At 47.8% G+C, this 20,143-nt stretch overlaps 1 protein-coding gene across 1 annotated transcript in view; it reads right to left on the reverse strand.

Annotated features, from left to right (window-relative positions):
* The window catches only part of ERCC6 (excision repair cross-complementation group 6), a 77,115-nt gene extending 63,040 nt beyond the window's left edge, over positions 1-14,075 (reverse strand). Inside the window, exons 1-3 of the mRNA XM_015414199.1 lie at positions 13,639-14,075; positions 12,194-12,314; positions 644-749 (exon numbers count right to left, since the gene is read on the reverse strand). Of these exons, the coding sequence (XP_015269685.1) occupies positions 644-749; positions 12,194-12,314; positions 13,639-14,075 (664 nt within the window). The remainder of the gene's footprint in view (positions 1-643; positions 750-12,193; positions 12,315-13,638) is intronic.
* Positions 14,076-20,143: the final 6,068 nt, after the last annotated feature.

Here is a 20,143-nt window from a genome sequence, read left to right on the forward strand (position 1 = left end):
CCTCTGAGTGGCTTCTCCTGGGCAGCTGCCTGGGTGGAAGGGCAGGAGAACCGGGGGGGGGGAGGGCCTGAAAGGGCTCCCTGAGCCCCTGCTGGCTCGATGGCCTCGGTGGCTGGGCCAGGATGGGGTGAGGGGGCTCTGGCTGGCCTCTCCTGCCCAGCCGCCTTGGCGGGAGGGCCGCAAAGGGCTGCCCGGCCCCTTCTCAGCTTGCTTGCCTCAGCGTGCGGGCGAGGAGGGGGCGGGGGTCTCTGGGCAGCCGCTCCCACTCGGCCACCTCGGAGGTCTTTCCCCGCGCCGGGCGAGGGAAGCGGGGCCGGCTGAGGGAACCCCCCATCCCTGAAGAAGGGCGCGCAGCTACCCCGGCCCAGGCCGCGCCAAGCGTGGGAAGCGCGACACGGCTGCCTTGCCACCTCTCGCCCACCACAGCCTCGTCCGTCTCTCCACTGGCTGCTCGCCACCCATTCCAGGCTGCTCATCCCTCCCCCCCCAGCCAATGGCATGCCAGTTGCCCCGAGCGGCAGCTGACGGGCAAATGGCTGAGGGAGCGCATTTTTTCTCGCCACCCCATGGGACGGTGGCCACCCCAAAACACAATTATTATAAGGAGAGATGGTTAGAATGAGCTGTTTTTCTCATTCCTCACCTTCAATTTCCTCCCATTCAGCATCGTTTGTTCCATCGGGAGTCTTTTTCCCAAGGACAGCTTCAAGGTGCCTTTGCTTTGCTCTGATCTTTTTCAACTGCTGCTCCTGGAATAACGAGAAAACACAAGATTAAAACCGAGCCTCAATCTTCCTATGCTCAAAAAACAAAAACGGACATAATGGGAAGACTTTTGTTGTTCATTGTTCAGTAGCACAGTCGAGTCCGACTCTTCGCGACCCCATGGACCAGATGACACCAGGCCTTCCTGTCTTCCGCCGTCCTCTGAAGTTTGCTCAGTTTCATGTTCGTTGCATCAATGACACTGTCCAACCACCTCATCCTTTGCCGTCCCCGTCTTCTTTGACCTTCAATCTTCCCCAGCATCAGGGCCTTCTTCTCCAGGGAGTGCTCCCTTCTCATTGGGTGGCCAAAGTATTTGAGCTTCAGTTTCATTATCTGGCCTTCCAGGGAACAGTCAGGGTTGATTTCTTTTAGGATGGACTGATTTGATCTTCTTGCAGTCCAAGGGACTCTCAAGAATGGGAAGACTAGCGGTTCATAAATGACTTATGATTTTGCTTGTCTCATACAACAGTACTCGCATCGTTTTCTATGCAGTGACACGACACCTCACCCTGCAGGTATGTTAAAACGAATGCATTCAGGATGCTTAATTTGCACTCTGCCAGTGTTCAGAGGTTAACCTAGGACAGCATTCCCAGTTGGCAAAAGACTGTAGATAGCTATTTTCAGTCTGAGTGGTGACGAACGCAATGATTAACAAACAATAACCAACAAAGCAATAGGCTTGTCTACAATATAGGCAAAAAAGTCACAGTGAACTCCCTGGGAAAAGGCCCTGCTATTTCCCCATCAGCTAGAAGGGAAAAGTGCTGAAAGGAGGGAAATGTCCTTGGTTTAGGCAAAAGGAATTCCGTAAGAGGCCAAACTTTGGGGAGGTAGATTCAAGAACATGACCTAAGAAGTATAATGCCGAACTTCCATAGGTTTATTCACCCCATTTAGATGCTTGCCTTTCTCCTGAGCTTCCGTATTAAAATAATATCACAGACGTTGAAAAAGCCAGTTCTATGACTGAGGGTCTCGGCTAACCAAACATACCATTCTTTCAAGATGGGGGACATCACGTAAGTATTAAGGACCTGACTGCTAGAAGAGCATGTTGAGAATCACTCTGGAGGAGAAGGGAAAGAACTGGAGAGAGAGCCCTCCCGACGCCTTGCATGCCCTGGCCTCTGCACCCTGCTTTGCGCTCAAGACCAGAACCACAGAGGATAAAAACCACACATGATCAATGTTCCCTCTAAGCTGTGGAGTCTTGAGAGCAAAAATTCTACCTTGTGAGCCACTGGCATTAAAGTTGTGAGCGAGTGATTTGGCTTCTGCATGAATTAGCTTGCTCTGGAGTCATCCTTCCTGAGCTGAGATGAAAATATGTGAGCCGGAGGCTAAAAAACTGTGAGCTGGCTCACACTAACTCAGCTTAGAGGGAACACTGCACATGATCTTGGGGAAACAGTTCACTGGTCTGGACTCTTTGGGAGAAAACGTTTGCAAAAGCACTTTCTGATTGTTTAGTCCCAAAGACCCCTTGAAAACTGGACTAACAAGGAGACTGTCCGCTGTCAGCATCCATCTGCCCGTTGTTGGTCCTGCCAGCTTTTAAGTGTGTTGGGCTCACCTACTCTTGCCAGGGAGCTGTAACCACTAGAGACACCTTGTAAGTTTGGGCCAGTCCGGAGCTGCCCATCAAGATCTCCGACAGTGCTCCAAGCGGCGACAGGATACCAAGGAAGCTGCGGGACCTGACAGGGCTACATGCCCTACATGCACTCAGCATTACAAAAGATGGAGACTGAAATCAGGTAACTTGAAGACTGTTCTGCCTACCACTCAATTCATTATAAGACTTGCAACAAAAAGGAACTGTTCCTTTTTACAGGTTTGTGTACACCATTCAGGTTCATCCCATTTTGCCAGTTCATTAACAGTTGGGAATGACCCACACCCACTTTTGCGTGGCTCATTTACTCTTTGACCAGATCCCGTTTTTACATTTGTTCTATAACATACTTTGTCTTAAGAAACTGATCTTTCTTTATAATCCCCCCCCCCCCATACAGACACACACTGGTTGTAGCTCTGGGTAGACGTTTCTCTGCCCATTTAATGTTAAGACTTCATGCATCTGATGAAGTAGGCTCTGACTCATGGAAACATATGCCTCAGTAAGCTCTTTAAGGTGCCACAAGACCAGTGATGAGAATTTTCTGGAAAAATATGAGTCAAAGCTTTCCAGGAAAAAATCCCAATGCCCTACAGAGCTTGACTTGGTTTAGTATATTTATATTTGTAATTACACTGAATAAATAAATTTTTCAAAGTCTCTCATATTAATTTTATATCCCAATCTCAACAAATATTTGAACTGAAATATATTATTAGGAAAAAAAACCAATCACGTGTGGTTTAAATGCTATATTCAAAGCTTTATGTGGACACTAAAGACAACATAGCACAGACTTCCCCTTACACTGTATGATGGAAAGATTATGGCTCTGAAAATTGTTTTTAGCAGACCTCCGAAACTGTACATCTGTTTCTACAGACGAGTCCGCTCTCATCCACGGAGGCCACTGGGGTACCTCAGTTTCACTACCACTCTTCATAGCATCACTTACATGCCTTGTCAGTTCCATATCATGCTGGGAATTACAAAGCCCTTCTCCCATATGGGAAAAGACATACAAGAAGATTGTAGCCTCTGTTCTGATTTGACCAGCGCAGCCAATCAGGTGAATTCATAACTATACTTTAATAGGACTCTCTCATATGTACTTGTGGTTTTATTCTCCCTCCCATTTGCAAACCAATAAAGCATACAGGTGCTGTCACACAAGTCTGAGGGGTAATCACCGGGGGCAGGAGGCAGACTACAATTTCAAAACGGCCATGCTGACCAGTGTTCCCTCTAAGCTGAGTTAGTGTGAGCCAGCTCACAGTTTTTTAGCCTCCGGCTCACACATTTTTGTCTTAGCTCCGGAAAGGACGGTGCGGCTCCAGAGCAAACTAATTTACGCAGTAGCCAAATCACTCACTCACAGCTTTAATGCCAGGAGCTCACAAAGCAGAATTTTTGCTCACAAGACCCCACAGTTTAGAGGGAACATTGATCCTGACCTTATATTGTATGGGAAGTGACACCCACCGTTAATTTCTTGAAACAATGAACATTAAGAAAAGAAAAACTTGTATACAGTGATTGTGCGAGAATACAGAGGTGGAGGAAACCTCTCAGATATGCGGAGTTCTAGCAAAGAGCATCACAAAGACCAAAGGGAGCTGAGTTCCATCAGGGTGTTGAATCCCAATTCTCTTCCCTCCACCAAACACATACAATGTGCAAAGTCAGCTTCTCACTTGGCCTTCTGTTCGATCTCAGTCCTCTTAACCACATCCAGATCCCAACCTCTTCTAAACATTCCATAAAGGACAAAGACTGCAGAGACCATATGCAAAGGACAGAGAGGTGGAGGCTTCTTCACTGTACCGAGGGCAAACTGTGACAAACACCTTGTGGCCTTGCGTGGAGAGAAGACGAAGGGAGAAAGCCTACAAGCACTCTACTGGGAACATCCAAAAAGGCAATCTGAACAACAGGAATGAGCGGAGCCACTTAAGAGGAGCCCCCTGAAAACCTAACATGCCACAGTTGGAGGTGTAATTAGCATCCTGTGATCAATAGTATCAAAGGCCACGGAAACAACTGCAGAATCGATAGGGTGGAAGCACCCTTTCAAACTCAATCACTGACTGAGGATACCAAGCAGAGTCACAAAGATATTTCCAGGAGGAAAGGGTTGCAGGAAAGGGTGCAGCCTGAGAGGGTCTAGAAGTCGCTCGATGGAGGGTCAAAACGTATCTGTTCTCTCTCAAATGAAAGACTGTCAACTGAGTTATCAAAGAATCCACATTCATGGTTGGAACGGAGAAGAAGAAGGAGGAGGAGGAGGAGGAGGAGGAGGAGATTGGATTTATACCCCGCCCTTCACTACCCAAAGGTGTCTCAGAGCGGCTTACAAACTCCTTTCCCTTCCCCACCCCCACAACAGACACCCTGTGAGGTAGGTGGGGCTGAGAGAGCTCTGACAGAAACTGCTCTTTTTCAAGAACAGCTCTTATCAAAGGTACAGCTTGCCCAAGGCCATCCAGCCAGGTGCAAGTGGAGGAGTGGGGAATCAAACCCAGCTCTCCCAGATTAGAGTCCGCGCACTTAACCACTGCACCAAACTGGCTCTGTACGGAGTAAGGGCCAAGCAACTCCAGATGAACCCTCACTTCCAAGAATTAAGGAACCAACCACTTTTTACCGGCTTCTGCCATCTTATAGGGATCACAGGTGGTGCTTTCATAACTCAGGCCATGGGGAGAGAGATGATGTATCTTCTGGACCTAAGGGGGCCCCAAGCTTGCTGAGTCTGCGGGGACTTATGGCGCTTTAGGAAAGGGTAACAGGCGCCATCACAAAAGCCGCTGCTACGGAAGGAGTCTAACCCGCCACCTCCCATACTTTTTAACCACTTTAACGGAATGAAGTGGCAGGAGAGGGGTAGACAATTTCAGTTTGGGCAGAAGGCCAAGAAAACTTTGAGGGAGTCGTGAGACGGCCCAAGCTTACTTCTGCTTCTTCGGCTGAAATAAATGGTGGTGATCAGGAGGAGCCAATACTGAGGGGCTCCTAAGCCTGTGAACAACTGACCGTACGTGACGCGTTCATGAGCGAGGGCATTCCGGATGCCGCAGGGGCTGGGAAGCGGGGCTGCTTTCCCGACTGAAATTGGCAGGATACAAATCCTCACGCTTCTCTTTTGCCCATCTCTTCTGCTGTTTAGCTTCACATCTTGTCATGCAAGACTGAGACTGGGAACAGCTGCCACGAAAGAGTTAGGAAAAAAAGTCTTGAGTGCGAGGATGTGCCACTGGCGACCAAGAGCAAGCTAATTCATGCCTTGGTATTCCCCATTCCTACGTACAGGTGTGAAAGTGGGACAATGAAGAAAGCGAGCAGGAAGAAAGTGGATTCCTTTGATATGTGGTGTTGGAGGAGAGCTTTCAGGATCCTGTGGACCACCAAAATGACAAAACAAGGGAGGTCTAGAACAAATCGAGCATGAACTCTCCCTTACGCTCAATGCTGGAAACAGGAAAAAAAACTCCCGAAATCGGGGAGCGGATAAAAAAATTACTTTTTATGGTTGAAATGGACAAAATAACAAGAAAGCTTAAAAATCTGGAAGCAGAAGAATTTTCTGCAGATTGGAAGGACTTTAAAGAATATCTAGAGAAATACTGGGATGTAAAGAACAACTTACTTTGCTTTGAAAATTATTGAAAAGAGATTGACTTTAAGAGAAGTTTAAATGTATAAGAATATTAGTTAAAGGACATGTTACCTATAGATTTTGATTAACGAGTAAAGGAGACAAGAGGGGAATACAAGATATGGGCTGGAGGTTGGAGCACTGTGGGAAGTCAGAAGGGGTGGGGAAATAGGAGAAAAGGATATATATGATATTTAGTAATGTGATATATGTTTGACCTATTAATATATCCTAATAAAATTGTGGGTTTTTTTTAAAAAAAAGCATGACCTCTCCCTAAAAGCAATAATAACTAAGGTGAGGCTATCGTACTCTGGTCACTTTATGAGAAGACACGAGTCAGTGGAAAAGACAATCGTCCTAGGTAAAGTTGAAGGCGGCAGGAGAAGAGGAAGACCAAACATGAGATGGGTTGACTCCATCAAGGAAGCTTGCGGAGAGGGCGGGGTATAAATTTGATAAATAAATAATAAATATAAATAAATAAAGGCCCTCAGTCTGCATCACCTGAGCAAGGCTGTTCATGACAGGACGTTTTCGATGTCACTAATTTGTAGGGCTGCGTAAGTCAGAAGCAACTTGACGGCATTAAACATGCACATATGCATGGGACCCTGAGCAGACAATCCCAGCACATAATTATAGCTGGGCGGGCGGGCGGGCGGGCAAGGGGCGGTGGCTCACTGCCTAAGTGCAAATGAACTCCATCATAAGATGCAATACCTGACACTCAAATATTTATCTAAAACATAAACCAAATTAGTGACACCATTGTAACAAGAGGCCAGCAGAAGGGAATATTACTAATAGGCGGCAAGCAGAGAAAGCATGCAGCCCTGCAGGTTTCAAGGAAAACTAGGAAAAAATGTTTCAGGCAAAAATGTGAAAAACTTGCAGTGGGGTGCTATTTACTTTTTTTAATCTAAAAGTAGCAGTAATTAATGAAATCAAACCATTTCAAGGAAAAAAAAGGGGGGGGGGATTAATAGGTTGCCAAATAACCCTGCCTGAGCAGCCATGGTCACTTTCAATGCTCTGAGGAAGCATCGTCCCCTTCCAGTCCAAATGACCGCTGATCTATGAAGCTGCTCTTACACATTTCTTTGAAGACAATTTATTAAAATATTTGCATAGAAAGTGCTTCAGTTTTCTTCCTGACCCCTTCTGCACTGCCATCCTCGCTCTTCTAAAGAGCCTTGCTTTTCGTTGTCATCACCCCTGTTCAGTCTCTGCTTTGTCACCATTCACACTCCTTCTCTTCTTTCCGTTTCTGAACATTCCTGTCATTCACCCCTACTCTACACTCACTCTCCAGCCAGCTTCTAGATATGTGAAAGGGGAGGGATGGATGGAGGGTTTGTTGTGCTGGTGCTGGGACGGGGACTCAAGAGTGGGGGGCAAGACAAGCTCCAGCTGCCTTCAGGAAAGACTGGGCCGCTGATGCAGTTTAAGAGGTTGTGGGAACCTGACCTCACAGCTTGGCTCTGACCCTCCTTTCCAGCAGTGATTTATACCCCACAGCAAAGAACATGGTATTTCTTCACAACATCATTACCTTTCCCCCTAAAAGTTAGAACTCCACCTCCCATTTGACGTTCTTCAACCCCAATGGCGGAGTGCTGGAGCCAGAAAGTTCTTGCTGCATACTAAAGCAAACTGTGGGATACAGTGTGTACAAGGGCACACAGGCACAACAACACACACTTGTGTGATCACATGGACTATGCACATGTATCAGGAATGGGGAAATGTGTACACGGCATGGATATCGGAGGAAGTGCCACAACGCAGAACAAGGGTGCGTAACTTCCAAGGAGCTCCCAACACTGGCTGCTTCCCCGTGCTGGTGGGGGTACAACGTCCCGTCCAGTCACAGCCAACCTGTGACCACCCCAGAGGGTTTTCAAGCCAAGGCCAGAACAGAGTAGGGTTGCCAGCTCTGGGCTGGGGAGGGGGCTCAGCAGATGTAAAATTTCCAGAAATTTTGAAGCTCGGAAAAAAACCCAGTTTTTTTCCAGTGGAAACGGAAATTTTCGGGAAAATGGGGGGGGAAATGCTACATTAGCACTTCTTTTTTCTTTTCCAGATTGAAAGTCATTCTGTTACTTTAGGAACATAAAATATGACTATGGACATTTTTACTTGGCATGAAATTATCACAACTAGCCTATTAAAATATAGTGTATCCAAACAATTATTACAAACAGAATACCCAGCCACATGCAAGAACAAAACTGAACCCTTTTTCTTTTCTTGTGACAACAGCCCCTCCTAAAGGAAGAAATGCATCTTGTTCTTGCATTGGAGAGTTCAGTTTGTAACCTAGGACTTGCTTGTCCTCAGTGCACAGAAATTAGATCAATCTGATACCATAGATATATATTTTAGAAATGATTTTGAAAATATTTGAACACCTTGTCTTAAAATATTTTATTCATCATGTTAAAATAAAACGTTCCATAATCAATTTTTTTCCCTTTCTTTTTTCATTTTTTCGGAAAAAAACAAAAAAGGCTTCAGGAAAAAAATGGGGGAAAATCGTTTTTTCCACGAATTATTCCGTTTTTTTCTGGGCCTTCACATCTCTAAGCAGGATACCATGACGCTCCAGAGTCCACCTCCTGAAGCAACCAGGGAACTGCTCTCTGTAGCCTGGAGATCAGCTGTAATCCTGGGAGATCTCCAGTCACCAACTGGTGGTTGGCAACCCCAGAACACAGTTGGTTAGACATGGCCTGCCTCTGCGTAGACTTCCTGGGTGGCCTCCCACACAAGGACGAACCGGGGGCCAACCCTGCTGAGCTTCCGAGATCTGATGAGATCAGGCTTGCCCGGGCCACCCAGGCCAAGGCAGGTCTGTCTGGGCCAGGCTTCCACATGGGGGCAGAAAAAGCCCCCCCCCCGAAGCTGCAGGAAGCAGGGTGAAGGTGCTTGACCACAATCGTCCCTCTACAGCGAAATGCCGGTGGCACCACCCCGCTGGGGAGAACAGCCGGGTGAAGGGCTTAAAGTGTGGGCAAAAAAGCAGAAGACCTTCACTCTGGTCCCTTCTCAGGGAGGGGTGAAGCTTCCTCATGGAAGCTCTGACGACAGCCACCACCCCCCACACACACACACGCTTTCTCCTTTCCGCTGGAGCAAGGGAGGTTTCTCCCTTTGCTCCAGCTTAAAAAGGCAAGCCCCACGAGCCACATGCGGATTCAGAGTGAGCGTGACATCTCGTGGAAACTACCCACAAAAGCAAGGGACACCCAGCTGGCCACCCCAGGCAAAATTCCCATCAGGAAGCAGCCAAGGACTATTCTTCCTTGACATGCATGTTAGACCCTATAATTACTTTTTATAGAACTTGTATAAACTTCTGTGCCCCCGTTCTTTCAGTGCTGCTTTGTGGTTAAATGCACAGAAATCCTCTAGATTTTATCAAGCTTTTCACCAGCCCTCATTTCTCTTCTCCTCAAGCCGGTCACCGCTCTCTGCATCACATCCACCTTCCCCTACTGCCAACCAGGGCTCCCTCTTTTTGGAACGCCACCTCAAGTAACTAATGAACTAGCACCTTATGATTTTATGATTTCATTGTGTTTGAAATGATTTTATGTGGCTTTATTTATTTATTTAATTTATTTATTTATCCATTCCACTTTTACCCCACCCTCCCCGCAAGCGGGCTCAGGGCGGCTTCCAAAACTGACAAGCAGTACTCAAACACAATAAAACATAAATACAAAGCATCAGTTAAAACACAAACAATCCATATAAAACATTCATTAGATGGCGATAAAACTAAAGTGCAGTTTAAAGACACATTCAACGGTGCCACCACGTTAGGTCATATTGGGTCGAAGTTCACACAGGGCGCTGCTGGTACGCCATCTCTCCTATCAGAACGCCTGCCTGAAAAGTTCTGTTTTCACAGTCCTGCGGAACTGTGACAAGTTCCACAGGGCTCTAATCTTGGCAGGTAGCTCGTTCCAATAGGACGGAGCTGCAAATGAAAAAGCCCTCATCCTGGTTACCATCAACCTGACTTCCTTAGGGCCAGGGAGGTCCAGGCGGTTTAGGGCCAGGGAGGTCCAGGCGGTTTTGGGATCCTGATCTCAGTATTGGGTATCGCGGGGAGGGCGGGGCACAAACTGAATAAATCAAATCAATAAGCTGTGGAGTCCTGTGAGCAATAATTCTACTTGGTGAGCGACTGGCATTGAAGTTGTGGCCAAGTGATTTGGCTACTGAGTAAATTACGTTTCCCCTGGAGCCCTCCTTCCTGAGCGAAGACAAAAATGTGCGAACCGAAGGTTAAAAACCTGTGAGTTAGCTCCCACTCCCTCAGCTTAGAGGGAACACTGCTGCCCACACTGTCCCCCTTCCTTTGTCCGCTCTTCAGTAAAATCTTCCGCGGCAGCTCCTACTCCTAAAGCCCATAAACACTGAACTTTCACCACCTTTACAAGAAGTGATGGTCACGTCCCATTACTGCCTTGCCTCAACCTCTACAGAGCTCTCACAAGCACAGATGCCCAAATTACCTGGATGGTTGAGCTCGCCAGCTGCACACAGCTTAACAGGACAGCCAAATGCAGCAGTAAAGAGCAAGAGTCCAAGAAGCACCTTCAAGACTAACACATTTTGTGGCAGGGGAGGAGCCGTATCTGAAAAAGTACCTGAAGAAATGAGCAGTGGCTCCCGAAAGCGCCTCCCCTGCCACCGATTTTGCTAGCCTTTAAGGTACTCCTTCCTGCCAACCTAGCAGTTCGAAAGCAAGTAGATAAATAGGTACCACTTCGGTGGGAAGGGAACAGCGTTCCGTGCGCCTTGGTGTTTAGTCATGCTGGCCACATGACCACGGAAACGTCTTCGGACAGCGCTGGCTCTTCGGCTTGGAAACGGAGATGAGCACCGCAACCCTAGAGTCGGACTCGACTGGCTTCTGAGCAAGGGAACCTTTACCTTTAAGGTGCTCCTGGCCTTTTGCTCTTTTCTACTGCTACAGACAGACTAACACGGCGACTCGTCTCGATCTAGCACAGTCAAAGGTTTGACAAACTTTTTGTTTAGACTTGTCTGGTTTTCAACTGCATAACCTGCTCTCTCTCTTCTCATAGCTTCCCGCTGTCTGCCACCACTCCCTTCCTATCTCTTCTGCTGTGAGTCTCGTCCGCTAAGTACACCAAGTGCATAAAACAATTTAAATTAGGGCGAAAAGGCAGACAAACAATTCAGATCAGGAAATCATGTGGGCGTGCATGTCCTTGCAATACTTTGCCACAGCTGCTCTATGTCAGAACCCACAGCTAACAACGAAGTACACGCATTCCAGGAACGGTTATACTTTTATTGCAAAGCTATAGATGCAGTAACACAGGCACTGTTAAGAATGGCCCCAGCCAGTAGAGCATAATAGGATATAGGGTATTCGTAGGCACACACACACCCCCATGGCATTGGCCAATTAGGCACCCTCCCGCGCGCGGAATAAGTCAGGCAACCGTTAGGTGGCTAAAGCTGAGAACTCAGAGTCTCTCACGGTACATAGGAGCTCTCCGGACAACACAACCTCCTCCTGCACATCTGTAGGGATAAGCGTTTCAGCAAAGGCAGAACAGCAGGGGTAGGAATGCAATAGCACTTAACAAGACACAGAATGAACTCCCCAACCCCCATGGCAGCATAGCTGACACTCTGTCTTCAACTGCACCAGTACTCGAGCCAATGCACTTAGAAGGGTGTAACTCCACTTAGGGCAACACCAGAAAAACTATTTTCTGCCCAAAGGGAGAAAAAGCACCAAAAGACACAGTCTCTCCATTCGGCATGCCCCCCCACACACACAACCGGGGACTCTTTCTTTTTGTTGCTGTTCTATTTCCCAAAGGCCCTATTTGGCAATGACACCCTTGGTCAATTTCAGGTTCTTAGGCTGGAAGCTCTAGTCCTCCAAACTAAGCTTCTTAGAAGCATTCGCCCAGTATACTGAAAATGAACTTCACCAAGGGTTAAGAAAGACACTAAGGAAGCCAGTCCTACTTAGCTCCAGGAAGGATGGTGCAGGCTGCAGATTTTCACCGTGCCCTTGGACGTTATTCTGTTTAACGTGATATCCTCTATGCGTACACACACAAAGAAAGTCAGTAACTTCGAATTACCTTGTTGTATTTCTGCCGCTTCACAGAATCTAGTTTTCTGTTAATATCTTTGCTGGTTGCAGCGTGAGGAGTGAGCTGTTCAATAATTGTACCGATTTGTTTCAGGGACGCCGTACATGACCTGAAACACAAACTCAGTCATCAGATACCCAGGCATCAATGAGAAGATTTAAGAGTTCGTCAAGTGTTCTGAACTGAAAAACATAGTCTTTTATTTCTAGCCCAGAAGCTGGTTCCCAAGTCCTTGAAAAACCAAAAGTGCATGAAACCAGCTAATTTTGTGGGTAGAATAACCAGAACTTCTTTATTACAGAAAGAAGAAAAACTAAAACTCTGTTGGTCTGCCACTGGACTCAAACTTTGTTCCACTAAAACTCTCATTTAACTCTAAATTATTTAATTTTACATTGATATTTATATCAGAACACTAAGTAATAAATTATTTAGGAAAATCTGCTTAGTAGGTTATAGTGGGTAGTACTATATGACTTAGCCAGGGTTAAAAACAATCAATACCTTAGTTTGTACTCAAGTAAAGCCCACTACCCCAGTGAGACCAGAGAAAGGTAAGAAGCTGAAGGTGAGTATATAACGGCTTAAATGAGATTCTGATCCAGCAGCCGATGGAAAATTTAAGGAAATAAGACAGCTGAGGGAGATATGAGTGCATTTGGATCGAAGAGGACTATCAGCCTCCCATATGGTTTTTACATAAAAGCACTGGAGAAATCTGCCCTACAGAGAGCCATGACAAACTTCCAACTGAGCAGGACTGCAGCCTGAATCTCCACAAATGACAGCCTGAATTTTCTACTCGCGAATCATACTGGAGAGTACAAGACACGCAAGCTGCCTCTTTGTTTCTGTGGAGGCACAATGTTTGGACAATGTCAGCAATGGAGAGCGAAGCTAGACATTAATTTGCAGGCTCTAATCTACAAATATCATCCTAGAGCAGATCCACTGGCGTTCCCAAGAATTCCCTAGCGTGGGATGTGTGGATTTCACCCTATGATTACCACACCTGAGACCAGTTGGTGAGAATGCTTGGATCCTGAGCTCCCACGTAAATAAGGCAGGGGACACCGACACGGCTTGAAATCAGTTCTGGAATATGTCGTCAGATGTAGATGAAGAATGTGCCATCAAGTTGTGACCCACTCAAGGCAAGAGACGAGCAGAGGTTGTTTGCCATTGCCTGCCTGCCTCTGAGAAGCAACCAACAATGGCCAAACCTGCATAGCTCCCAAGCCCTCATGAGCTTGGACCAAACTGGGCTGCTGGCTGAAACACGGGTCATATTTACCCACACCAAAAGAACTCATCGCCATCTAAATGCAGATGCTCTCTCTGTTAACAGCCAACCTGCCAGATATGGTTTCTAATTATTTATTTATTTAATTCAACGTGTAAAACAAAAAAAGGTCACGGCTCATTCAGCTTACCTGAGGTCATCCAGGACTGACTGGTAATCCTTTTCCGCTTCAGCAATACGAACCGCCTTGTTCGCTTCGTTTATTGCATCGTCCACCTGCTTGAGGACGCCTTGCTCCAGCACTTCCTGGTCGTACACATCAACGCCAAGGCCTCTGAGCTCCTCTGCCTGAGCGCACTGCCCCACAGGCTGGATCTGCTGCCGGTCAATATGCAGCAGAGCCGGTGCTTTCCTCGACACTCTGGAAGAAACTCCCGCAGACGATGTAGATGGCTCATCCTCAGGATCACAGTCCTCCCACCAAAGGTCCCTGGCATGACTGTCACCAGGAGATGAGTGGCTTCCTTGTCTGGACGTTGTTGCTTCCTCTGGACAGGAGTCATTTCTACCTGCTCCAGAACTTTGCTCCTGAGGACTGCCTTCTGACAGGGGCTTTTCAGAGGGCATCGCCTGCTCAAACATAAGGAAAGACTGCTAAGCATTCTCTCTGTGACTACAGCATAAAAGCCCTGCCCGGAGCTCCTCCGGTATCTTGTCTCACACAACTGCCAACCAGTTACTCTGAAAAGCCAAGGAACAGGACAGGGACTAGGGCCTTCCCCGATGATGCCTCCTAGCATGGATATTCAAAGGTTTGCTGCCACTGTACATGGAGACTCTCTTCAGTCACCACGGCCCGTTGCCACCAAAGGACTTCCTCACAACATGAGTGATTAAAAGGGGGGAAAATCCCCTTTGCTGGAGGGGATGTAAAGAAACAGGTAACTACATACATTGCTGGTTTCAATGCCTTATCGTAGCGTCCTTCTGGGACAAAATAATAGAGGAAATAAGGACTGTAACTGAGCATAGACAAAACCCCAGAAACACGAATCTCAGAGACGAAACTGCTCTCTCTCTAACACTTAAGAAAAGAATCAGCCTATTACTGTTTGCAGCTAAAACAGCAATTGCATCCACATGGAAGTCCCAAAACACTCTGAACGTAAACCTCTGGTACAAGAAACTATGGAATCTATACTTAATGGAAAAAACCACAGATATCTTTAAACAAATCAAACCCAAAGGAGAACACAATGATACTACATGTATATGGTCTCCTATCTTATCATACCTAACTACCCAAGATTCAATACCCGATGTAATAGGTACTCTTCGCCTTTTGTAGCATTTATAGCACAATACAGTTTGATATATAGTATGAACTGTACAGAAAGACTCCTCACCACAGTATAGATTAGATTGATTAAAGCACTTTTTGTATGTATAACGAAAATTATGTTAAATTATATGTATATGCCTATCTTGCATAACCCTGTTGTTAATGAGTTAATGAGAAAATTGAATAAAACCAGGGCTATTTTTGGGCAGGAGCTGTCCTTGAAAAAGAGCAGTTTCTGTCAAGAGCTCTCTAAGCCCCACCGATTCCACAGGGTGTCTGTTGTGGGGAGGGGAAGGGAGAGGAGTTTGTAAGCCACTCTGAGACTCCTTCAGGTAGTGAAGGGTGGGGTATAAATCCAATCTCCTCCTCCTCCTCCTCCTCTTCTTCTTCTCCTCCTCCTCCACTTGCACCTGGCTGGATGACCTTGAGCAAGCCCTAGTTCTGATAAGAGCTGTTTTCAAAAAAGAGCAGTTTCTGTCAAGAGCTCTCTCAGCCCCACCTATCTCACAGGGTGTCTGTTGTGGGGAGGGGAGGGAAGGGGAAGGGAAAGGAGTTTGTAAGCCGCTCTGAGACTCCTTCAGGTAGTGAAGCGCGGGGTCTAAATCCAATCTCTTCTCTTCTTCTTCTTCAGAGTTGGCCACGGCCACTACAGCCAAAACCTCTGTGAGCCTGGCTACAGAGGGAAGGCCTGGACTGACTTCCCTTCCCTTCAAGGAGGGGGGCTTGTTCGGGCTTCCTGCAGCTGCAGGGCACCCAGGCAAGCCAAGGGAAGTCATGGGGGTGCGGCCTAATAGGCTAATGAGTGGTGCTGGCATGGGGGTGTGGCCTAATAGGCTAATGGGTTTCTGCTTTTGGGTGTGGCCTATTATGCTAATGAGTTCCTGCTGGGCTTTTTCTACCCAAAAAGCCCTGAATAAAACTGATGGGGGGGGGGATGTGGGATTTGCTGCCAGAGGACGTAGTGATAGCCACAGGCACCTTTGAAAAGATATTTGCAGAGCCGGACAAAGTGCAGGAGGAGTCCACCAAGACAATCAGGAGCAGGAAAGGGGGAAGAGTCTGGGACTCCTCAGTTTAGATGACTGGGGGAGGTGGTGGGTGGTGGTGGTGGGCTGGACAGAGATGTACAGAATGACTGAAGGGAAGGCGGGAGCCGACAGAGAGAGCTTTCCCTTCCTCCCGCCCAAATACTAGCATTCAAGGGCCTCCGAAGGAGGAGGGAGAAAAGGGGATCGGCCCACAGCCGCCCCCCCCCCGGGGATCGAGACCCAAATACATTTTAATCCCGGTCAACGAGGGAACCTCCACGTCCAGGGGCAGTCTACCACCCTGACCCACCCCACAGCCAGGAGGCGGCCTCGGGCGGGCGGGGGAAGGAGGGAGGCGCGGATCCTCTCCCCCCACCCCCCCTCCATGGCCCCGCCCCTCCTCCGCCCTCGCCGAGGGGGCTGCCCCCCCCCCCCCCCCCCCCCCCCCCCCCCCCCCCCGGGGGCCCCCCCCCCCCCCCCCCGCAAACTTGTCACGGATTTAAAAGTCGAGCATTTCTTCTTCTAAGCCGCAGAGACATGTATCAACTGATTTCCTGACAGTCAGAGCGGCTCCTCAATGGAACAGGTTTCTTTGAGAGGTAGTGGGCTTTCCTTCTTTGCAAGTTTTTAAGCAGAGGTGAGATGGCTATCTGACAGCAGTGTCGATTGTGTGAAATTAGGCAGATCATGACAGGGAAGGGAAGGAAGGGATGAGTCAGTGCTCAGCTCTCGTGGCCCTTTCTTACATGCTCGGGGTAACAATAATCAATAATCACCACTTTGGGCTCAGGAAGGAATTTTCCTTTAGGCCAGATTGGCCAGGGATCCTGGAGGTTTTTTGCCTTCCTCTGGGCATAGAGCAGGGGTCACTGGGGGTGTGTGGGGGAGAGGCAGTTGTGAATTTCCTGCATTGCACAGGAGGTTGCACTAGATGGCCCTTGAGGTCCCTTTCAGCCCTATGTTCCTATGATTCAAATGACCCTGTACAACACACAACAGGGAAATGTAGCATTTTGCATATTTACATATGCCGGAAGGTCGAGAAAGAGATGTTCAAGGAGTTCTTTCTCTTAAGCTGCCTACCTCTGCCTGTATTCAAATGAGTGTGTGAGTGACAGAGAGAATGGGGAAAAGAAAGGGACGCCTCTAGTTCAAAAAAGCAAACACACACAGGTCTATAGCTCTTCAAAGTCTGGCATCGGAGCCAGTCCCCTTCTGTCAAAATGGACCGGCTTCCACAGCCCCCAGTCTCCTCCTTCCTCTCTAGCACAGTAATGCAGTTGTCAGGACTGGGGAACCATGTATAAACAGTTGTGACTTCCTTTTTAACAGCTCCCCCTCTTCAAGTCACATACTTTGCTCAAATTTTAATCACCAACCAGTTGTTCCTTTTTCACTACTTTACTGATAGCCTTTCTCTTCATGTTTCATGCACGTTTTATTAACAGTCTTTTAAACCACGTGAAGTAGGGTTGGCTGCTTCTTGTGGCCCAGGGCTGCTGGGAGCAGGGGGTGGGGCTTATTGCATGTGCCCATCCCCTGGGCTCTTTACTGCAGGAGCTCCGCTCCTGTGCGCTCCTGCAGGAAATGACCCCTGGTCTTATGGTTGCACTAGACCCCCCACCATCATGCCCCAGTCTTTCCAGGCCCCCGTCCCCAAAACTCCAGGGATTGCCCAGTTTGTTTAAAAAAAAAAAAGATATTTGAAAATATATTCCTTAAAAATTACACACACAAGAACAAGCAGCAATTTTATAATTACCAAGAAATATATTTAAATACATTTAAAGATAAACCAAAATCTCACTATGTCATTTGTTTGTCTTACGATATTTAAAAGAATGATACTGTGCTGAGTCGTCCATGAAGGGAAGCCATTTGTCTAATAAATTAGAATTACAGTTACCTGAAGTAGATTCAGGGGCTGAAATATGATCAGCTATTTTGTCCTTGAAGGGACAGAGGTGTTCTTCTGGTGAGAGGCTCAGTTCTGGAGTTGGCAGCCCTAACAAGGCTTATCTTCTGGGTTCTGGGCTTCCCTTCCCAAGTTTTTGGCACATTAATTAGATGTTGCTTTGTGCAAACCTAGTCTTTCTGCAAGAAACAAGTCCTCACCAGAGCCTGCCTTTGAAAGCACCTTTCTGCTGAACAGGTGCCATTTGCAGCTCTACAGTCGGTGCCCAGGGGTGGAAAATGAAATGTCCTTTTCGTTGGTTCTTGTGTCTATTTGGAATGCCTGCAGTGTATTCTTAAGGGCAGCTGGGCACTGCCGGCCCCTAGCATCTGCCTTTCTCTCAAAGCGTCTTACATCATTCACTTCTATTTTATCCTCACAACAACCTGGTGAGGTAGGTTACACTGAGAGAGAGTGACTGGCCCAAGGTCACCCAGTGAGCTTCCATGGCACAAGAAGGATTTTGAACCTGGGTCTGACACCCTTAACCACTACACCACAGCAGATGAACGAGAGAAGAAAACAGCAGGTTTTTATACCCCGTTTTTCTCAAAGCGGCTTACAATCACTTTCCCTTCCTCTCCCCGCAACAGGCCCCTTGTGAGGCAGGTGGGGCTGAGAGAGCTCTGAGAGAAAGGAGATTGGCCCAAGGTGATCCAGCAGACTTCACAGGGAGGAGGAGTGGAGAATCTTAACGAAGATGGGTAGCTGTGTTAGTCTGTCTGTAGCCGTAGAAAAGAGCAAGAGTCCAAAAGGCTAACAAAATGTGTGGCAGGGCTTGAGTTTTCATGAGTCACAGTTCGTGCTGTGATTCACAAAAGCTCCTACCCTGCCAAATATGCCAATGAGCTGTGCTGTCAGGGGTGTGGCCTATTATGCTAATTAGTTCCTGCTGGGCTTTTTCTACAAAAAAAGCCCTGCTCGGGATCACTAGGTTCACAATCTGGAGAAATGTTCCTCTATCCTCGGCACATGCATGTGGGACACGCTCAGCCTTCTGTCCTTTGTTGAGAAGACATCTTATCGTTCTTATTCATTTTGTCTTCTGGTGGTATAGGAAGTGTCTGGTTAGTTTGGTCAGGTCTTGGAAGTGTGTGTTGGCAGCCTCCGCAGAAAGGATCTCAGTGTGTGTATTTCCTTTCTCTTGTCCAGCAGACATCTACAATGTATTGCGCTTGTTAGAGCCCAACCTAGTGTTAACAGCACTAGGAGAATTTTGAACTGCCATTAGTAGCACCACAGGAGGCTTCGGCTGGTGCAGAATGCGCCGGCCAGGCTGTTGATGGGACTCCCCATGCGGGAGCACATCCAGCCTGTGCTGAAAGCACTGCACTGGCTACCTATACCGTACCGAATTCGCTTCAAGGTGCTGGTGCTTACCTTTAAAGCCCTTTATGGTCAGGGACCTACCTGAGGGACCGCCTTTCCCCACATGCTCCCCAGAGAGCAGTACGGTCAGGGTCGCAAAATCGTCTGGCCCTCCGTGGCCCTAAGGACGCCAGGGTGGCATCGACCAGGTCCAGGGCTTTTTCGGTGGCAGCTCCAACTTACTAGAATGAGCTTCCGGACGAGGTCAGGGGCCCTGTGGGACCTCTCACAGTTCCGCAGGGCCACAAAAACGAGCTCTTTTGCCAAGCATTTAGGTCAGGAGCCGCATTCCATCATCTATGCCCTGTGCCAATATTATTTCCAAGAAAAACCAATAAAGAACAACTGTGCACTGAAAAACCCGCACCAGAGCTTACAAAAAGAGACTTCAACACAATAAGTAATTCAACCCATGTAATCCATCATAGGAAAACACACAAGTCCACAATCTCCCAAAGGGAAAGAACAAAGTCCAGAATAGCAATCTCCCAGAGGGAAACAATGAAGTCTGGAATAGATGTCCAACACTCTTCCTAGGTATTGATTAGTGTTTCGGACTTCAGGTCCTTCCTCAAGAACTACAAGCCACTGCAGGAAGTCTCATTGCAGTTTCTTAACAGGTAAACATTATTCAGTTTCTATATGGGCCAGGTTTCCTAAGCTTTAGAAAGCACCTAAAGGGTTGCTACTATGTAAGGTGGAACAAACATGTCTGAGCCCGCCGACAGTGGAACTTACTCCCGAACAGAGGTCATTTCGGGGGGGATCGCGGGGGATCGCAGTTCCCCCGGGTGAGGTACGGGGGGCGGGGCACATGACGAAGCCCCGCCCCCTGCTTCCGGCCGCCCCGCTTCCGGCCCTCATTCAGCCAGGAGGAGGCAGGAGAAGAGGGAGGGTAAGTTGCTTCCTCCCTGCCTCTCCCCACCCCTGCCTGCCTGGGGCCAGGGAGGGCCTTCGCGGGGCTTCCTCGCACTCCCGCTGGCCTTGCAGGTCCACCGCTGGG

Source organism: Gekko japonicus, unplaced genomic scaffold, assembly GCF_001447785.1.
Source record: "Gekko japonicus isolate JY-2015 unplaced genomic scaffold, Gekko_japonicus_V1.1 scaffold1319, whole genome shotgun sequence".
NCBI classification, from domain to species: domain Eukaryota; kingdom Metazoa; phylum Chordata; class Lepidosauria; order Squamata; family Gekkonidae; genus Gekko; species Gekko japonicus.